Below are 22,075 nucleotides of genomic sequence, written 5' to 3' on the forward strand. Positions count from 1 at the left end.
CCCGCCGCCAAAAAAAAAAAAAAGAAATCCTAAAAAAACTTCTGGAATCATAATGGCGGCTCTCAGTCTCAGAAAGCGGAGAGAAGCTATCGAGATTGTCGCCTGAGTCGTCTGCTAGTCTGCGGCGGCGCGGACAGTGGAGCTATCGATCTTCCTCTCTACATCTGGCTTGTTCGTTACAACCAGCCTGAGGTGTGACAGCCTCTCTGTGTCTCACGCAAAACTGCACCAGTCATTGTCAACCAGTTTGGTAGTCTCTGTATTAGAAATAAAGAAATAATATTATACCGTAGTCTCCATTTGCTGTCTCTTGTGAGCAACGTACTGAGCTTTTTAACAGCTCCGAGCACGATGTGTTCTGTCACAACTCAGTGAATGGCACGTACCTGATATCTAATCTCACGAGGAGCACAATGTTAATGAGCTGTGTAATTAGATCGGCGATGTGTTGATATGAGCAAGGTAAAGGAGGATATTATTGATTCTTGATGACAATATGGCCTAACTACATCATCGGCGCTCGGAATGTTTGAGCACTCATCAGCCTGTCTCGATCTGTGAGCCATGAGTCATTTTCTAGCGGAATATCCTGTTCCCCGCGTTATTGTATGGTAAAAGAGCTTTGAAGACCTTGTTTTAGTTTTACAGTCGCAGTTTCGAGAGAGAAATCCCCTGAGACGTTCCGATCAGTTGGAAGGCTGAGCAGGAAAATCTCGTGTGCCCCAGCACTGATAAAATGGAATGGTTTATCCTAGGCACCAGGATTGTTGTTGGAGGCAATTGTTCCTCGCAGAGAGTGTTTTCATTCTGAAATCTCGATTGAAGCACAGAAACTGATTTTGGAGGACCAGAGGACCAGATCAGAATGAGATATGACTGACCGCTCGTCTCAGAATTGAGGGCGTATTGGTGCAAGGGCCATCAAAGTAGCATTTGATCATCCTCGATTATACGAGGTTGAGAGTTTGAGTTCGCGGCGGGTTTTTTTTTAATCTTCCCAAAAGGCCAAGATGATGCGTGGGTAAGTAGAATCAAATTGTCTTGAATATCCTCTATTATTATTAGGGCCTTTACCATCTATTTTTTTGTTACAGTTTTTTTGTTTGTTTGTTTGTTCATTGTAATCACCATTCGTATTTGATCTTTATGAATAGGAAAGGAAATAAAAACAACCGTTCTGTTCCACCTTTCTGGAAAGGTTTATTTTCATGGCATGCACAACCGAACGATCATTACAGCAGTGTCCTCATGGATTACAAAATGTAAAGCTTACACAAGAAAAGCAAGAAACTCGTACAAATTATAAACTCGTCCTTGCTGGTCGGTCGCAACATTGTGGCCATGTGTTTTAAGTGTCATGCTCAGTGGCACTCACCTTTATGCCTATCGTTGGAGACCAATTGTTTAAAATGGCCATGTGAGTTCACCCAGGACTCCACCAATGGTCCACGTTATAGCTTCTGAAACGAATCAGCTGAAAGACGTAGTCATAAAGCTTCAATTATCATAATTGATCACCCCATGTTAAGAATAAATCAATGCCTGCTGTTTTGTTTTCTGTTCTTTAGCTTCGACACGATTGAATCTATGAATGCTGACGAGGTGCTGGTGAAAAGGAAAAGAGGGACCAAGCGCTATATGGTCGCTGCTGCTGTCATTGGGGGTCTTTTCTTCATTGTAGGCATAATGATTGGATACTTCAGTCACAAAGCAGAGGCTGAAGGAGCTGGACGTCAGAAGCCGAACAAACGGTGAATCATCATCATCATCATCATCATCATCATCATCATCATCATCATCATCATCATCATCATCATCATCATCATCATCCTCATCATAGCCATCACCATCACCACTACCACAACCATTCTCTTTGTCACTCCTCCGTCCCCTCCCCCAAAAAAGGGGAAAAAAGCACCCGCTTATCTTCACTTGCTATCCATCAAACGTTTTCTGCATGGCAAATACGCAGCCTCCAGCAAATACTATCTTAAGAGGTAGCTATGCAAACAGATACATGTTCTGTTTACAAGCAATCACGCCGTAAAGAGTAAGAACTGAAGCCCCCCCCCTTTTCTTCCTCCTCTATGTCTAAGTTAACTTGACTGTATATTGAAGTCTTGTCCTCTGTCTTCTTCCCAGACTATCATAACACATGAAGATAATTATGAAATGTTGTTTTCTCACAGCCTCGAACCTGATGAATTCATCATTGAAAAAGTGAGCAAGGAATTCTTGGATTCAAAACTCAGGTAGGTCCTACGTATCGTGTCACTTTTGTACAAACGCAAGATGTGTATGCTAAAAGTTACTTTTCTTGTTTATTTCTTGCTATCGAGTTTTAAGGGAAAGTCTGAATAACAGCACTGTACTTGCATATTGGCATTAATTGGGCTTTTCTTTTTAAGAAAGGAAAATAGACATTAGTTTATACATTTTCTACCTATTATTATGGTTAGTTGACAAAGCTGGCCATGAACAACAGTTAGTCGCAGACTGCTTTGTTTATAACATTCCTTTTATATTGTTTCTGTAATTTGACCTTGGTTATGACCATTGATATTTAATATAATTATTTTTCTGTGCTAGGATGTTTTCTTCCAAGCCTCGACTAGCAGGCACCAAAGCTGGTACAGAAATAGCAGAGACCATTAAATCTTTGTGGTCAGAAAGTGGACTGGATGAAGTTCATATGAAAACATACAATGTTCTTCTGTCACTTCCGAATGCATCAGAGCCAAACATGGTGAGACTTTTCACATTTTGATGTAGGCCTATGTCTGTTGTATGACAAAGTTGTGAGCAGATATGTAAATCACTGTTTCTGTTTTACTTGTTTCGAGATCATAATAACGACCCTGATAGGCCTGTACGCAAGTGTTATATGGTTTGTTGCATCCAGGGTTCTACACTGGAGGAATTCTTATAATTTTTCTTTGATTTGTCATTTTGGACAATAACAAGAGTTGATTTGGGTAGGTGCGCTATCTTTTTAACACTTTGCAGTCACTTGACGCAATAATGCAACAGTGAAAATTATCCCTTCCGGTCACCTGCGCCAGGCCCAGTTAGAAGTTTGTTGCAATCACTCTCCTGCAGAGTGACCAGATGAGGTATTTTGTACTGCTGACTGTGTGACTGCTAAGTGATAAATGACACCCCCACTTCATCCCGGCTTTTACTGATGTTTGAGGAGATTGTGTTTGTCTATGAGATATAATAGACAAATAGAAAAAGAATTGGGGGAGAGAGAGAGAGAGAGAGAGAGGGGGGAGGGAGAGGGAGAGGGAGAGAGAGAGAGGGGGGAGGGTGGAAAGGGGAAGAGAGAGAGAAGAGAAAGACACAGATAGATATTCTGACAGGCAGACTGATAGAGATAAAATTATCATCATAAGAACCTGCATGTGTTGTGGAACGAAGTGTAGATTCATTATTATTCTGTATATTTATTTACCTATGTCTCACAGGTTGAGGTGATAAACAAGACAACAGGTGAGCCAGTGTTTACATCACAGCTGTATGAAGCAGCCCTTCGTCCAGAAGACAATACAACTCTAATAGTGCCTTTTGCTGCCTACTCCCCTGCTGGAATTGTTGAGGTTAGTATATTCATTAATGAATTAACATTTTTCTGCAATAGTGCTGCTTATGTTTATCTTTATAAGGCCACCATGATTATTATGAAGAGATGAAATTAGCAGCTTTTCTGATTTTTCTCACTTTAAGAAAATGCTTACCATTTCCTGTGATGGTTAAATTAAACACTTTAGGAGGAAGTGCTTATATAATCATTGTGAAGTTCTCTTTTGTTGCAAAGTCATTTGCAGCCTGCTTACTCCCAAAATGCTCAGTTTGATTCCACCAATATACATCTCTTAATGATATCTTCTGGAACAGGTAAATTATTATTTGTGAGATGTGCTGACAAAATGAGTTACTTTTCACGATCCAAGAATTGAGATATTGGCTGAAAATCGACACTGGGGTCAGATTTATAGATTTTCAATTGATTCCATTTTGTTCAAGTTTACAATGTCTTTTACTATTCCAAACTCACAAATTGTACAAACTTCACCTATCAAGTTGATGTATCAATTTCTATAATGCTCAAATCTGAGAAGTAACTCCTTTTGTCAGCACACCTCACATTTCATTGTGAGTTAGAAATTTTGAGAAACAGGATCTGAAGGTTTTAAGTGCCTGCTGTAATTTGTCGCTTTATATTAACCTACTACACTTCTCTTCAGACTATAATTTTGAAGGGTAGCAAGGCTTAAAGGTTGTACCTTATAACTTCATCAAAGCAGCTTCTAGTGTGCAGCCTTTCATTACCGCTGATAGGGAATCATTGATTTGTTGTTTTGTCTACAAAAGGTGAAACAAATGCAAAAATATTTTTAAAACAAATTTCAGCTAACCTTTGATGCTTACCCTAATGTTACAAAAGGTGTGGAGAAGGACAACTGTTTTAGCATGTGACTTTTCAAATTAAATTTTGAGCCAGGCATTTTTGCACGTTTTGTTATTAGCATAGATCTAGATATTGTTTGAAAAAAATATGTGTAATTTTTTTTCCTTTTTTACCTTTTAGGGGAATATTGTTCATGTCAACTATGGAACTACGGAGAACATTGAGAGTATGCTACAAAATCTAACCTTTGATCTAACTGGAACAATTTTCCTTGCCAAATATGGACAGATCTCCCCTAAACAAAAGGTGAGTAGCTGCTATGTCTCTAGGCACTTATCTGCTTCAACCATAAATTTGTTGACTTAACTTACCCTTTGATCCTTCATCTTTGTATTATTTTTTTAGCAGATGCTTTTCTCAGATACTCTCTACTCTCCACGCTCTCTGGGTGTTTTTTTCTCTCTCTCCCATCTCTTGCTCTTTCTTTCTCCATTCTCTCTCTTGCCCCCCCCCTCCTTCTCTCTCTCTCTCTCTCTGTCTCTCTGTCTCTCTCTCCCCCTCTCTCTCTCTCTCTCTCCCCCCTCTCTCTTCTCTCTCTCTCTCTTCTCTCTCTCTCTTCTCTTTCTCCTTTCTCTCTCTTAGCCCCCTCTGTTTTCCCCACTCCAAGGGTCTGTCTATTAGTTTGTCTTTGTTACTTTCTATCTATCTCTTTCTATCTCTCTTTTTTAATCTTCTTCTCTTTCCATGTCCCTCGGTCACTCTCTCTCCCCTCCCTTTTTTGTCTTTGTCACTGATTGTGTCAGTATCTATCTGTATCTGTCTGTCTGTCTGTCTGTCTGTCTGTCTGTCTGTCTGTCTGTCTGTCTGTCTGTCTGTCTGTCTGTCTGTCTGTTTTCTCTTAGTGTCTGTATTTTATTTTCCCTCTTTCACTCTTTCTCTGTCTCTCTCTGTCTCTTTCTCTCTCTCTCTCTCTCTCTCTCTCTCTCTCTCTCTCTCTCTCTCTCTCTCTCTCTCTCTCTCTCTCTCTCTCTCTCTCTCTCTCTCTCTCTCTTTCATTCCCTCTCATTTTCTCTCTTCACCTCAGTTCCCCATTCTTTCTCTCTTTCTGTTTCTTTCTGTTTCTCTATAGCTTTCACCATCTCTTTGTCTCCTTGTCTCTCTGTCATTCTTCGTCTTTCACCTTTTCACTGTCTCTGCATGTCATTCCCTCCTCCTCTTTTTCTTTTCTCTGTTTCTCTCTTCCTTTCTCCCTGGCTCTCATGTTTTCCTCTCACCCCACCCCCTCCTCTCTCTCTCTCTCTCTCTCTCTCTCTCTCTCTCTCTCTCTCTCTCTCTCTCTCTCTCTCTCTCTCTCTCCCTCTCCCTCTCTCTCTCTCTCTCTCTCTCTCTCTCTCTCTCTCTCTCTCTCTCTCTCTCTCTCTTTCCCTCTCTCATTGGAAGATGTTATGATAACTTTACCCATATAAAGTAATTATTTGATCATTTTGAATGTCCAAGGAGCACTAACTGGCAGAATTCACCATGACCACAGGTTCAAAATGCAGAATTGTATGGTGCCAGTGCTTTACTCCTGTACCCAGATCTGGCTGATACAAATGGGCGAGACAATGCAAATGAGAAAGTATACCCAGACTCGTGGCTGATGCCTGACTCTGGAGTGAGAAGAGAAATGCTCCTCGATAAATATGGAGATCCAGACACTCCAAACTATCCATCAACAGGTATCTATTTGAGCTGAGATCCTTTTCCTTTTAAAGCTATAAACTCTTGTTGTTTTTACTCATGTCTAATTTTTGTCTGTGTTTTTTTAACCATATCAGAACAGTAATGATAAATGTAAGCCGGCATTCACCCCAGTTTTAACACAGTGAAGACTGTTGAACAGATAGGACCTCTGAACTCAAATACAAAACATTGGATGCTGTATAAATCTGACTTCCCTAGCAAACTTAGAGATTTGAACTGTTATCATCCAAACCTTATTTGAGTTCTATATTCTTCATTTATCAGGACATCATTTTACCTGGTTCAATATTGTTTATCATATATAAAAATAGATAAGAATTGTCTTGATTCATAGATATATCGGAAGTATTATAGCACATTTCTTAGAAGCGAAATAGTTAATAGGAACTTTATTCAAGTGAAATTTTGTGTACTCAGATTTCTGTCTGTTATTGCAGAATATGCTCATTACATAAATCCAGAGACAAGAAATCTACCGAAGATCCCATGTCAACCAATCAGCTACCATGATGCAGTGTCTTTGCTTGAGTAAGTGTACAAAGATTCTAGTTGAGCTGCCTGTATTATCTATCTTTTAATTACTTGAACTGAGATTATGAAAGGCATTTACTAAATTTTGGAACATGATGTGTGGGAAAAATGAATCAATACTGGCAACATACTCATGTTATTATGAAGATACCATTGCCAGGCTTCGAAAGAGCAAGTATGGTGTTTAAAAGGATGAACACATCTGTCTGATATTAAATTACGTCAGTGTTGGTTGTCTAATAATCTGTTTACTTCTGATCAGCTTAGGTAATTTTAAAAAGTCTTAGCAGTGATATCAATTATAGCCCCCGTGATCACTTTATAATGGGACATTGAAGTATACATTTAAAAAATGATATTTTCTCCTCTTAATTTGTGCATGGTACACTAAATTCAAAATTCAAGATAACAGGGATGACACATTTATTAGACTTACTGATATTTCATATTTTTGCAAATTTGGATGCTTTGAAATGTAGTAACATGTATATTTGCAAATTTTAAAATGTAAGTTTCTCCACTTTCCATCCCCAAATTGAAATTAACCCACAAAAATGACATAATTCACTTGCTTAAATTATAGCTGCTAAACTATGAAATTTATGTACTTGATATAATCAGTGGAATATATGTTTACATTTTGAGTTAATTTCAGCATCTTTTTAGATTATTTATTTACACTAGGTACCACAAAGCAAATTTTTAAAGTGCTTTGATCTAGCGTATATTCAGTAGTGGTATAAAATTTCCTTCAATATGTTTTGCTTTCTCAGAGTATTGACTGGATCAGCCGCCCCTCAGTATGGAGTTGTGTCAGATAATGGAAATGGATCGGCTTTGTAAGTGTATTTTAATTCATTGTAAATGTAGCATTTTTTCATTGTAGCATTTATCGTTGATGTTATTTGCAAACTGGACTCATGTGGTGCTGGCCCAGAAAAAGCTTTTAACTGAATGCGTCCATAACTATCATGTTTTAAAGTAAGTGCTAGAACTTTTATTACCTATATATATATAGGATTCGTTTTGAACAGTTGAAAAGAGCAATCCAATTTCATGCTACTGCTTCCTGCAGGTAGATAGACATATTCAGGTAGTACTTACAATAATGTCTTTAATATTTTCAATGTTTGTAGCCAGTAGATTTTTAAGCTTGTTTTTGCTATGAATCTCACTCCTCAGAGAAGTAAGGGTGACTGTGAACAACATCTTACAGAGGAGGCCAATCCATAACGTCATCGGAATCATCAAAGGCAGCATAGAGCCTGGTAAGTCCTTGCCTTTAGATTGCTGGTTTCAGTTATAGCTTCACATACACTGCTTCTGTGTCCATATTTCCATGCTTATGGATAATGAATTTTTCGACAATTGAGATTTTTGTTTGTTTGATATATCAAAATACTTAAGATTTCTTATAAAACCGTTTATTGGATCAACAGCAGGTTTTAAATCCTGTTTTGGTGTTGGGAGGGGGGGGGGGGGGTATCCTTCTTTTTTGGTTGCAGAATTTCAGTTGTTCCCTAATACTGGGTTTTACCACTATGAAAGCTGTCCACCCCAGTCATAATCAGTCGTAAAATGCAATATGCTATTTGGCACTACGAGGCTCGAAAGGCTGAAAAGTGACTTTCCATGGGTTTTTTTTCAGGATCTATTGAAAGTTTAATGTCTTCTGCTTCATTTAAGATAAAAATTAACAACTATAGTCGACTATAAATATTTTATTTTGATTTATTTTGAAGGTGTGTGTATGTGGTCTGTTGTGAGCTTGGGTGACAAGATAAAGGTATTTGGACCTCAAACCTTTTCTAACACTTGATCTGCTGGTGTGTAGCTGTGAGATTATTTACAGAACCATTACCTCATGCCACATTGCTTCAACGTCCTTCATTCGCCCCTATTTTTAGATTTAGACCCCTTTTCGAGTATGAATGGTCTGAAATATAAACAACTTAACTTCACTATGAATGACTCATGAGGGCTCTAATTGGTTAAACGAGGTAAGAACAGTAACTCCTAGCCCACTTCAAGCTTGTTTACATAAACATGAGTTGACTGTATAAGCGTGCCCTGCTAGCTCAGTTATTGGCAGCTGATCTTTCAGTTTTACACTTCGATTGACTTAAAAATTTCATTTTTTATTGTTTTAGTGGGTTTTTTAAAGATTGATCTTCCTCTAGATCTCCCAAGGTGGACTCCTTACCAAGAGGTCACGGAGGCGGTCTAAGTGCATGTGTGTGTGTATGTTTGTGGATGTGTGTGTGTTTGTGTATATTTGTGAGTGCATGTGTGTGTGTGTGTGTGTGTGTGTGTGTGTGTGTGTGTGTGTATGTGTGTGTATGCTCATGTATTAATAGTGCTATTGCAAACATATAATTAGGAAGTGTAAACACGGCAGGTAAGCCGATTCGCGGACTTCCGAGCTCGTGGTTTCGGTGCAGTCGAGGTAATTCAGATCGCTTTTTATTTGCTCTTTCACTATAACACACTTAATGCTGTACGCCTTGAAAAGTTAAGCTTTTTTTCATTTTATGTGTAATTTGTTTATTTTTCTGAGTATTTGGAGAATTGCAATGGAAAGCAAAGTCCCTCGCGGTCAGAATGCGAGATCTGCCGGTTAAAAAATTGACACCCATGCATTCGAATGCTTTGAAGAAAGAGTGATGGTTAAGTACCATCTTTTCATTGGCCAACAACTTCTTAAGAGTTTTGGACGGGTCTTCCCGTGATTATATTTTTGGCCTTTGGCGTTTAAACAGAAAGCCTTTAAAAAAGCGTAAAGTTTTCAAAGATCATTTTTAACACGAATTATATAAAATACCGACCAAAAAAAGTACCAATAGAAAGAACAGTTCTTATTCTATTAGAATAAAGTCTTCGGCTTGGAATTATTTTGCATCAATCCTTTTGCGAACCTCCGCGGAGCACTCAGTACACTACAGTTAGAGCCAACTCGCTCGGCGCGGGGAAATAACGACAGATCATCGTGTTTGAGGCAATGAAATACTGATTTGTAATGATGTCTCAGTCTTGAAAAACATTAGGCTCCATTTCTATCTTATATAGTGATTGTACTCAATTAATGTGGAGATGTTAGGTGCTCTTGGTACTCTTTTATTATCTGCCAAACATGGGGTTGCTGCCAGTTAGCGAATTTAGCGATATTCGATAATATATAAAATTTAAACAGCTACCATTTTCTTAAAAATTGACCGAGAGGTAAGAGTATGGTACCAAAATTCACAGGAGACACAAGCCTTTCCTATGGAGCAGATAAATTTGACATATACAGCTACTTTGAAAGTTTAGTTTTTGGTACTCGTTGTTGCATTTGGCGTGAAGACCATTCTCGTTAAATTTTGTTTTTTCCATAAATAAGCTTCTTTTCTATGAATGAATAGTTTTTTTTACTTCTGTTTGTTACCTTGTTGTGGCATAACCAAGATGACTGCCAAATTTCAAGTCTCTATCTCAATTCTAAGACCCCCGATGCCTTAAAAATATGTTGCTCAACTTCGGAGCCCGTTTTCTCCTTTTCATGTTTCCACACCTTCCATACTTAAAAGTTCCATATTTTCGTCAAATATTGTCGTATTTACTTCCTTTTTTTCCAAATTGTAGTGAAGTAGCAATAGTCTTTGGACATTATGTTAAGTAAATTTTTTAATTTCCTTCATATGACTGATTTTGATCGGGAGAGACACTAATGGTCTTTGCTTACAGACAGGTTCATCTTACTTGGTGGTCACCACGACTCATGGACTTATGGAGCTGTTGACCCACACTCTGCAAGTGCTGTTTTATCTCAGATTGTCCATCTGTTTGGGCAGTTGTTACAGTCAGGTAAAAATTGTGTTCTCTTAATTGAATCTTAAATTTTACTTAAGTGAGGGAAACACTGTATCAATGATTAACTCTTTTTCTACAAGGCCAAAATCCACCGCTGGCCCAGGGCTTTTTCCGGACCTATTTTTACGCCCCTACTCCACCAAAGGAAAATGTCAAAATACCTAACTGAACTCACACAAACCATATCATATGGCCCATCAAACTGAAGGTTAAAAAGTAATCCATCAGAAGGTGATACAATATTGAAGATTTATTCCAATTATATTAGCATGGGTTTCTAAAAGTGATTATGCAATATCAAAGGTGTCATATGAAATCAACAATTTTCCAGCTTTGAAAGGTCACATCTAAAAAGTACAACAGCATTTCAAACTTCCCAGGTAGGTGGCCTCAAGTAATGGAAAGAAATGCTGAAAGTTATGTATGAGTACCTATTATGGAAGTGAAAATATTAGACATATACTGAAGTCAGGGGAGCACTTTTCTTTTCATTTTTATGCTTCAAAGGGGACAGAAAAATGCGCTGAAATGATAAAAAATCATCTCTCATAGCTATCTTTTTTTTCATATCTGCTAGACACGTGGATCAGCCGAGAATGTTGTGTCTTTTCATTATGGATTGGAATAGATAGCGAGCCACTCAAGCCGTATTTTGCGGCTCGCGGTAGGAAAAGTGTTAAGTAGATGGGATATCATCTCATCATTATCATATGCCTGCCTCACCAAAAAATACATGTATATTTAATTTTTTTTTCTTTTTTTCTTTCATGGCAAACTTTCCTTACTTTATTTTCCTTACTCAACACTGTTTACAGCAAGGTGAGATTTTGGAGTGTTATATAAGATTTAGACATTTTATGTTTAGTACATAGGCATACTCTATGCCATTTAAAAAATGAAAGGCCCGAAGAATGTAGATATCATGTAAGTTACACTTTTGATTCCAAGTTGAACAAGAAAAAAACAAACAATGTCATCAAATGCATTCAAGGGCTCGATGACTGTTTTTTTTTCTCAAGGACATCGCCCAAGACGCACTTTGGTGTTTTGCAGTTGGGATGCCAAAGAACCTGCCATTATTGGCTCAACAGAATGGGTGGAGGTAAAGCATTATCATCATTGTGAAGTGCCAGATCTGAAATAGAGCATAGTGATCATAGTTTGCCATTCATTTCTTTGCTGGAACGCTTTCAAAAACTATATATAATATGCTGGTTTTTCTCCGTCACCCATCTGTTCAGGTTCTCTAAATAAGTTTTTCTTGGTTTATCCCTGCCTCTCTTTTTCCAGTGATAGGAAGATGTTCCAGGCTTTTATGTCACTTCGTTTCATATGTCCCAGTACTTGTCTCCTAATTGCTTTTATTCATGAACATCCCAGACAGGCTGTTATTTCAGCACAACCCCTTTTGATTTTTTTTCCTTCTTTGAAATTCTCAGAAGTCTCATAAAAAACCCCCACATTTCTATAGCTTCTAGCTCTAGTTCATTTTTGGTAACTGTCTTGTATTCACAGCCAAGTGAAAGGGTTGATGTGGTAGCACGTTTCTTTTTGATCCCCAAAAATATTGCTTTCTTTTTAATTTTTACCACGAAGGAGCAACAGTTTGATTGTATTACACAATACCTTTTTGATGACCGTTATGGCTTTTGAAAACTTAATTGACAAGAATAACCATAATCTTAAAGTATTATTTTTAAAAGCCTGGGAAGGTGTATTGGTTTGGCTGAATCACTTTCCCCTAGACATTTTGATTTAATACATGACATCCTTGATGCACACCTCAAGAATCAAATGGATTAAGTCATTCGTTATGTAGAGCAATGAAAGTATCATTGATTGTAAGTGTACCAGGAAAAATATGAAAGCGGAACTTGGGACTTTGACTGGTTCAGGGGTTGACGGCTCAAGGTCGATTGGTCCGCTATTAGTCTAATTACTTAGTTGATGATCTATTTTTCTCAAAGCACTAAGTACCTTTTGCCTTTGAAGCAGCTATACAATGCCTATTTTTAAAGATGCATTTAGCATTTGAAGACAGACATAGTTGCTGCGGTATTTTAGTTTTTAATTTGGCAATGCTAGCCAATGAAAGTCGGCGTTTTGTTATTCTACTCTTGACTACTAGGCCATTCTTTAATGTTCACTATCATATGTGCTCAGCCTTTTGAGTGTTTCTTTTTCATTATAGAATAAAGACTTTGTACAAGATACTAAGATCATGTCTACTCCAAGGTCAAGGATGGGGAAAAAAACTTGAGAAAAGGCTCAAGTTTTCCTCTGACCCTGCTCACATTCCCTCAGATTTGAGCTTGCAGGTGAACTGTTCTCCTAGTGTGGTAACTTTTTCTAATCAGTGTCCTTCATCTTTTCAGGAGAATGAGAAACTGCTGTCAGAGAGAGCAGTGGCATACCTCAACGCAGACCTCATAGCAGGAGGACACTTTACTTTGTCTGTGAAAGCCAGTCCATTGTTGCAAGACGCTTTATTCACAGCAGCAAAGAGGGTACGATGTATGACGTGTTTTGATGTCTTTGTCTCCAAACTTGTCACTCACTGAAGAGAAATGTTATTTATAATCACAAATATTATTTGAGCTTCCTAGAGATTTGATTTTCTCTAATAATACTGCTGAAATTAAAATTATGCTATATGAAAAACTGATGGATTTGTCTAGGGAAGTGTACTTTAAAAATCAAGGTGAAAAGTTTTCTTTTTAGTTGTTTTAAAGAATATTCTATTAGCTTATCTTATAGAGACAATGATTTCATGATGTTGTGGCTTTGGGTAAAACTGTATGGGCTGCTCATTTTACCAGGGAGATGAAGGGAGGGGGGGGGGGATGAGAGGAACGAGGGAGAGGGAATGAGAGAAGGAAAGAGAGAGCGGGAATGAAAGAGAGAGCGGGAATGAAAGAGAGAGCGGGAATGAAAGAGAGAGAGGGAGGGAGAGAGAGAGAGAGAGAGAGAGAGAGAGAGAGAGAGAGAGAGAGAGAGAGAGAGAGAGAGAGAGAGAGAGAGAGAGAGAGAGAGAGAGAGAGAGAATAAGAACTGGGAATATTCGTTGTATTTGCACACTATGGCTAGCTACTTACAAGAACAATCACTTTTGTAACTGTAGTTAGCATGTCAAAGAACTTTAATAAACAACGTTGCTCTGTTGTAATTGCCACCTTGTCAACAAGTTTGATATTCTTTTCTTTCTTCAAAATTCATACTTTATTTATCGTTCAGGTACCAAGCCATGTGGAGAACTATAAGACACTGTATGATTTATGGGCAGCACGGCCGAATGACGAAAGTTGGAACTCTCAAGAGCCAAAGTATGTAGTCTCATTATTTTCTGTTCTTTCATCAAAATGCCTTTCACTAGGTTTATCATTTGCAAAGTCCACTTTCTGTAAGCAGTTTGACAGCAGCAAATGATAGACCTAGTCGTGTTATGAACAGATTTTTTTCTATTATGTAGCTTTCATATAGTTCTTTCTTACATCAATGTAAAGTGATTAAATGTACAGGGTGGGGAAACCATTTAATCATTCTATATACGGTGATTTTAATTTATAAATAAAATTCCATCATGAATATCTATTTTTGCTTTTATTTTCGCTTATCTGCTTCTACCTCATGTGAGAAAGTGCACCCAATGCCAAGTTGCAGAAAGTTAATAACTATTTTTCCTATTTTTATCTTTTGTGCCTTTTACTCATTCCATTTTCTAAATGACATTACAGAAGGCTACTTTTTATGGTTGTTTAATCACTAGTGTACCCTGTGTTTCCATGTGAACCTGTCACTCGTGAAGTTGGTCCTATCATCCATCATTCGTGTTCCTTTTGTACTGAAAGTAAGAAAAAAAATTTCTTTCCAACTCAGCAACTCGAGTCGATGCTGCTCACTACAAGGCTTGTCCATGCTGGCTTACGCATGCCTATAAGCATTTATTAGTTTCCTATAAGACATGAAAATAGAGATCTAGTTGCGTCCCTGAAATTAAGAATGAGGACCAAGAATCAAAACATGAAAATCTTGCATCCAATTTAATAACATTATTATATAACTTATTGTGTGATTAATAATTTCCATATTCTTGAAAGACCTAGTGGCTGATTGTATCTTTCTGTTTATTTTGCAGGGTTTCGTATGCTTTTGGTTCTGATGGTGACTATGTCTCATTTCATGAAAATGTTGGCATTTCGTCTGCTGACTTCAGTTTTACATATGAAAAGGTAATTTTTCAGAAATTGAAATGACCTTGTCCAAAAAGCTTTAGTTGCTTTTTGACAAATTCTGTACATACTGGCTCTTTATACTATTCAGTACGTGATTAGTATTTTGAGGCAGTGAAGAGGCCAACTCTTTTCTTAACAGTTAGGCCTACCTTAAAAGCATTCATCTTAAAATCATGTTAAAATCATTATTAGATGCTAATTCTGCTACAAGTGAAAGGCTGAGGGGTTACCTTTCATATCATAGTTTTAATGCTTGCAATACTGTGACACCAACCAATATTGAGACATCTGTATATTTTACACCTTGACTTCAAGTCAAAGTAAGCAAGCTGAAGTGACAATTGACAACGTTGAACACTGCTATGTGAAGATGTATTAATTTTTTTTTGTATCAGCAACTGTGCCTTAAGCATATAAGTCTGAAGCAAGATTAAATGTTCTTTAACTATATTTTGTTTTATATCTATTTCAGAAAAAGTTTCAAGGTGCAAACTATCCTTTGCACCACACTGCTTATGATACATACTATTTGTATAAACAATTTCAAGACCCTAATCTAGCCTGTATGGAAGCAGGGGCACGCTTCTGGGGCATTCTAGCAAAGTGAGTGTATTATGTCGTTGATGCTTCTGGTTTTATTCCCTTAAAGGTAAGCATATGTTTTTGCGCACTCAAGAAAAATACAGCACAGGTTTTAGTTACTCAGTAGGTGAAAATGATGTTTGTTAAAAGTAGTTTTTCACAGGAATGGTGAACATAGTTATGGCTGCATCAGGTTTTCTGCAAATTCAGATTGTGAAAATATAGTAAGAAAAGAACCAGAAGAATAAATGGTGGTCTGTAAATAATAGGGCATAATTTATATCTTTCTGTGTGAACATTCTGTGATTCCCTTTTTTCGTTACATTTAGTTACGTGTTTGAAGCGATGTCTAGAACCAGTAAGATCAAAATAGGTCATTTTAGGCGTGTTGAAGTTGAACTGATTTTTTTATGGTGAGTGTGCATGAAAGTGCTATTGTCTCTTCCTTGATTCAGCAACCTTGCCAATGCTCCATTGCTCCCACTGAGAGCGTCTCGGTTATCTTCAGCTGTGAGTGCTTTTCTGGATGCTTTGACTCTGGAGCTTCAAGACATGCTCGATACAGACAGCATTACACTTGGTGAGCTGTTATCTTAACTCGCTTGAGCTATTTTTTACCCACAGCTATTGCAGCCTGACAGTTTTGGGGTATATTGAATCTTTAACCACAAAAAGACTGTCAAAGCTATCAGAATTTTTTTTAATGCCACAAAAGAAAGAAAGAAGAATGCTCTCACAGAAAAAGAAAGCTGCATCATATTTGTCCAAATAGTTTATTTTATCAATATCTTAACATGGCAATGTCTGGAGCTTCGCATTTTGTTATTTTTAAAGTTTAAGTGAGTTAATACTTCCTGCACACTTTACATCAGCAGCTTTGATCCCCTCATATAAAAAGACACTGGCTACAGGAGGCTGCTTTCTCTTAACCACTCAGTTTTCAGTGTGTTCTGGGTTTTTCTGCAAATATCTGACAATGGGCGAGAGAAGCTCATAACTTCAGGAGTAGTTGGAAAATGTATACCAGTTAATTTTCCTTTACAGGACTATGCACAGCTAGAGTGGGGAAGTAAAGTTATAACTGCTAGAGAGGTGTTAACTCTTTGTCTCCTGCAAGCCGCTCCTAGCGGCTCAGTGTCGGAACTGCTGTGCCGGTGAGCCGCAGCGGCTCAGGCATATTCCTTTATGACGACTTCGACATCAAATTAGTTTTCGTCAATTGCTGAAAACAGGTCTCTTTTAATACTTTTATCGGGATATCATTCAAAAGATGAAAAACTATCAAAATAGGTTCACCTGTTTTGATTAAATGTGAGGTGTGCTGACAAAATGAGTTACTTCTCGGATTTCAGCCTTATGGAAATGGATACATCAACTTGATAGCTGAAGTTTGTACAATTTGTGAGCATGGAATAGTAAAAGACACAGTAAACTTGAACAAAATTTCATCAATTGAAAATTTATAAATCTGACCCCAGTGTCGGTTTTCAGCCGATATCTCCATTCTTGGATCGTGAGAAGTAACTCATTTTGTCAGCACATCTCACAAATAACTAATTTAGTAACGTTTTTGTTGTTTTTAGGTTTAGTTCCAAAAAGGGACCTCAGCAGATAAAGAGTTAGTGTAGCTCCTAACCATGTGGACGGAGTCTCTGAATTCTACCTCAATGCAGCTCTAAAAAATTTTCACTTCATAATGGAAGCTCACAGATTTGGTTTCCCACAGATTGTCTACGGTAATTAAGTAACTGTGTTATGACATGTTGAGTACTTGTTTATTTAACTTATTGATTAGAAAGCAAAGTGATAGTAAGAAACCACAATGTTCTTTTTCAGACGCTGTTATATCAGCAGTAAGGAATTTTTCAGATGCAACGTCTAAGTTGGAGCATGACATGAATGACAGTCCAGAACTGACAGCTAAGTGAGTTTCACTATTAGTTATATAATATATTACGTATTATGCACTAAAACAAATACACTATCACAATTATAACATGTGACCATTCTTCATCAGTGTGTGTGATTTTCTAATGCTGTGTACAATGGTCAGTTTGTCTTTTTTTGCGTAATTTGACTCACCCCCATTCTTGTCATGTTGTTGTACTGTATGGCTGAGCTCTGTCTGAGGGCATGCAAAAATGTGCGTGTGTGTATATGTGTGTATTTGTGTGTGTGTGAAATGAGAGAGAGTTTGAGAGAGAGAGAGAGAGAGAGAGAGAGAGAGAGAGAGAGAGAGAGAGACAGAGACAGAGAGAGAGACAGGAGAGAGATTTGTTAGTGCATATTTGGTTGTGATTAGTCTGACATCAGACAGCTATTCACTCTGTGTGTATGGATGTGTATTTATTTGTGAAAATTATGTGTTCATTCTGGGTGGGTTTTTTTTTTGCCTGTATCAAAAAGACCTCCCTACTTTTCTTGTTCTTTTTTCAGTCCTCTAATGCTGAGGAGATATAATGACAAGCTCATGCTGCTAGAGCGAGCTTTCACTCACATAAACATTTTGCCTGGAAAAGAATTTGTGTTCAGGTTAGTATATGTGCACCTGCAAAATAATCCAGAGGACTTTGAATAATTAGTTGTCTCTCTAATAGGAGGCATAATTGCCCTGCTTGTGGGATGTCATCCTTACTCATATGGCACAACCTCTATGTCCTAAGGGATTTCTTTTCACTGTGTGTTTTCAGTTTCTTTTCTCAAACTCTCTTTCAAGTCTTTACTTAAACAGAGTGTCAGGTCTAGGAATTAATACCCCCCCTCCTTCCCGAAAGCTCACTGTGCGAGGCTCACTTTCAAAATGATCTCCTTTTGTTAGATAGGAAATGTACTTTAATGAAACTAAACCTCAAATTGATGCCCATTTCCTGTAAAATTATAATAAAGCTGTAGTTCAGTCTTGTCTACTCAGTTTTCTAGTGTCCCTATCAATATTTCTTCCGTTGCTGTACTTTCCTTATAGGTAGTAAGAGTGAGCACAAACATTTTGTCACAGGAAAGTATTTAAGATAAAGGAACTCTTTCAGTCTGCATGAAAATAATGTTCAAACAAGTGTAATAAACAAGTCCTTTTTGGTAAGCACATCAAGTCATTCTTATAATTCTCAAAGCAGATATCAGTTGAAGTGATTACTTCTAGTTGTGTATCCACTCTGACCAAAGCTTAAATCAATGTCACCATTATTTAGCCTGCCAGTTCAATACAACGTACCACCCACTCCCCTATAGGACGTACAGCATTGCAGCCTCTAAGAGTTCAGAATATTTGTACCTGAAATGTGATTTATCTTTTCTTCCATTTTTGCTTAGTACGTCTTATGACTTTATACTTGAGGCTGCCTTTTTCCATTCTTTCAGCTGATCTTCGTCTTTAGTTTTCCTTTTTCTTATACTGGCTGGTATCCACATCACCTTCATTAGATTTAGAAATCTGATGTTTTCGATTCTTATTAAGGAGACATAGAATTGCTGAACCACAGTCAGTTCTCAAAGTGTAGGCTATCATTTTACCCCTTCAACTGTCATCAGATTAAGTTTTTGATAAAAGAGTATTGAGATTAATATTCAAATTGAAGACAGTTCCCACTGTCTATTTAGACTGTGCCAGAGACTGTTAATGTTTGCTGCTTCCATCAACTGACTGCATGGAGATGATTTTGAAGGTGGGCTGCTCCTGTCCTGTTTGTCAGGGCTGTCACAGCTGTGTGCATCCCAGCAAAAAAACAGGGACTTTTGATAAGAATATATTACCAGTGTGGGTACAGATCATGTCGTTTATACACAAGATAAAAAGTTTAGCCATTACAACACAGACAGTGGTAATTGTGGTGCAGTTTCAAGTACTAAAAAGTTTTTAAGATACTTAAAAAAAAACATGTATTGTCCTTGTAACTTCTTTTAAAAGAAAATATTATTTTTTGGGTTTCAGAGATGGAACACCTGGTCAAGACGTTTCTCCTGAAGACATCTACCTGTATGACATCTTAAATACTGTAACTGACATGACCCATGGGCCTGAACAGATTGAGCAATTGAAAGAGCAAATTTCTGTCATAGCGTTAAAGGTGCAGTCAGCAGCTGATAGTCTTTATGACATTGGTTTAATTAAGGAGAAATGAGTATAGAAGCGCTTCATTGTCTTGAATGAACATCTGTGATTACATTTTTTTTTAGAGCTTTGTCGCTCTGAGTAAAAAACATCACAAATATTGCGTATAACAGTTTATGAAGTATACATCATGAGCTGCTAGTACAGGGCAAGTGCTTCAAGCTTGTGCTGCATTTCCATCAAAACCTGTTTTATTTGACCATGAACTTTGAATTATGCCTACTTTTGGCTCCTTATACAATCAAAAGTAAAGCAAAAAGTTCATTGATTGCAATTTCAAGCATAATATGAATTGATAACACCAATGAATTTGACATGTATACTTGTACATTAACTGAAACTGCAATGCAAAAGTTATATGTATCAGAGTGGGGGTTTTTTGGTTTCTTTTTATAATTTGTGAACATTTTACTTCCCAAAAGCAACTCATGTGCCCCCATTCGTACATTAAAAATGATTTTGAGGTATGCAGAGCAGAAAGCAAACTGTTAAGCTCAACAGTGAGTTTCTAGAGGTTTTGTAATGCCACAGTGAAATATTGTATACTACAAGACTGGCCACTCTTAAATATGAAAAAAAAAGTCATCAATAATAACTCCAGTGGTAATGTCTATACTTTCACACATTGGGTACCATCTATGGAATAGTGTTTCTTGTTAACAAAGGCTAAGAGCACTTCTGTTAATGAAAAAACCCAAAATGTTTTCATTAGTGCCAGAGGCAACACCTACATTATTCGCATAGATTATTGAAGGCCTTTTTATTAGGCAGTGGACTGTCTTGTAATATTCTATTTTGTATTTTATATATATAGATTAGGAGAGGTAAAGCACAAAAACCTGTAGCTTGAATGGGCACAACAGTGTTATATAATATACCTTTCTCAGGATCTACTTGGTTGTGATTTTGTCTAACTTGTTTTACAATGAACCTTCTAGGGGAGATGAGGATGAAATTGCAAGCAGGTAACCTATTAAAATATCAAAGGCCATGTTCAATTTGTGGTGATGAATAAGTGCTCTTTGACATGGTCTGCTGCCAATCTGAAAGAAAACCATTAGTGAGTTGTTTCTACTAAAATGAATTGTAGGGGCCTACTGAACCAGCTGACTGATGAGTTTAGAGAGTCAGTTAATAGAGGGAATAATTTATTTTGTTTACAAAAGCCTTTCACCTTGAAAAGTATAATTATTATTTGTTGAATTGTATGCACTTCATCTCTCTTGTTCATGCATAGGTAAACTTTGTTGTTACCCATCTATGATTTGAAAGTAAAAAGTTACTGTTAAATGTTAGATGCATGAACTTTATGAAAAATATATTTTACTTGTGAATTCCTTTACTAGTTGTCATTTCCTCGTCTGTGTTTCCTTGTTTTTCTCTGTTCGCAGGCTGCACTCTTGAAACCATAGCATTTACAAGAATTATGCCTCAAACATAGAATTAATGGAAGCTTATATTCAAATTTGCGGTAGTTTATGTATGTCCATTTGTCACGCTACCAAAATTTGTTTCTCCAGTAATAATAAAGTGCTCTGTAGTGTCTCTTGTTATGACGTTGTAATAAGTATAAAGTTTTTCACTTTTGCTGAGTGTCTGTTCACTCCTAGATGGTGTTTTGTGATAGAAAACTTCATGTCATCCTTAGTGTAGTGCTTAGCACTTATTGTCCACTCTCTTTCAAAGTAGCAAGGAGACTGTAATACTTCCAGTCTTCAGATCTGTGATCAATCAAAGGAAAGGATTCCTCCTTTCTGGAGACTGAGACAATAGTCACAGTCACGTTTCTCCAGATGAGATCTGGAAATGTTAGAATACTGCAAGGCAAGGACTGGAAGAATTATACCACTGATCCCACCAAAAAGAAATTAGTTTTGAAATATTGTACATAAGTTTCCTTTTAATTTTAGGAACTACACATTCCATATATATATCTTATATATCAATTGAATGTCTACATATCATTCTTGGATAAAACTCTGCTGTGTCTCAATATTGTAGAGGCATATATTTCTATTTACAACAAGTCAACACATTCCTGTCCTCTTCAAAGCACTATGCAATTGCTGCATGTCACCTCAAATATCAGGGAGTCTATTTATAGCATACTAAAGAAAAAAAGTGTTAAAAATTGGTTTCATCTTTGTGATACGCTCAACTGTAAAAAAACAACCCCAAAACTTGTGTATTGTTTTTGTACTGTGTTTTTCTGTGCTTATTCAAACCATTATAATTTTAAAATCTTTTTGTTGATAACTATTCTAGTTGTTATGATTGTGTCTCTCTGCTCATATGAAAGAATGTTCTTACAAGGTCACAAACAGTTACAGTGGAATCCTGTTATAACGAGAGGGAGGGGACCGGTGCCAAATGTCCGTTATAGCAGGATTCATGTTATATGGGATCCAGTAATAAATTCAAGGGGAATAGTAGAGTAGGCCTAATCTATGAGTCTGGTTTTCTGTTTATTTCTTTTTGTAATCTCCCCTGATGATGATTTGGTTCAACGCGACCTTTAAGTCTTACTTGATCTAAAGTCGAATCAGGTTTCTTTCTCTAGCGCTAGGGATGTTGACACAGCTTGGTATTGGTGATCAGAAATAAAGTTCAGTAGGT

At 37.3% G+C, this 22,075-nt stretch overlaps 1 protein-coding gene across 1 annotated transcript; it reads left to right on the forward strand.

The window, feature by feature from the left end:
* Positions 1–64: 64 nt before the first annotated feature.
* LOC101852716 (glutamate carboxypeptidase 2) lies at positions 65–21,580 on the forward strand. The gene is made up of 20 exons (XM_005105167.3): positions 65–1,021; positions 1,569–1,751; positions 2,190–2,252; positions 2,590–2,746; positions 3,468–3,599; positions 4,592–4,717; positions 5,943–6,132; positions 6,595–6,685; positions 7,462–7,527; positions 7,871–7,956; positions 10,412–10,531; positions 11,557–11,639; positions 12,913–13,044; positions 13,772–13,860; positions 14,673–14,766; positions 15,242–15,372; positions 15,807–15,931; positions 17,188–17,275; positions 17,788–17,883; positions 19,280–21,580. Exons 1-20 carry the CDS (start codon positions 1,011–1,013, stop codon positions 19,467–19,469), a joined length of 2,253 nt encoding a protein of 750 aa, XP_005105224.1. The 5' UTR covers positions 65–1,010; the 3' UTR covers positions 19,470–21,580.
* The last annotated feature ends 495 nt before the right edge of the window (positions 21,581–22,075 follow it).

Source organism: Aplysia californica, unplaced genomic scaffold (genome assembly GCF_000002075.1).
Source record: "Aplysia californica isolate F4 #8 unplaced genomic scaffold, AplCal3.0 scaffold00455, whole genome shotgun sequence".
NCBI classification, from domain to species: domain Eukaryota; kingdom Metazoa; phylum Mollusca; class Gastropoda; order Aplysiida; family Aplysiidae; genus Aplysia; species Aplysia californica.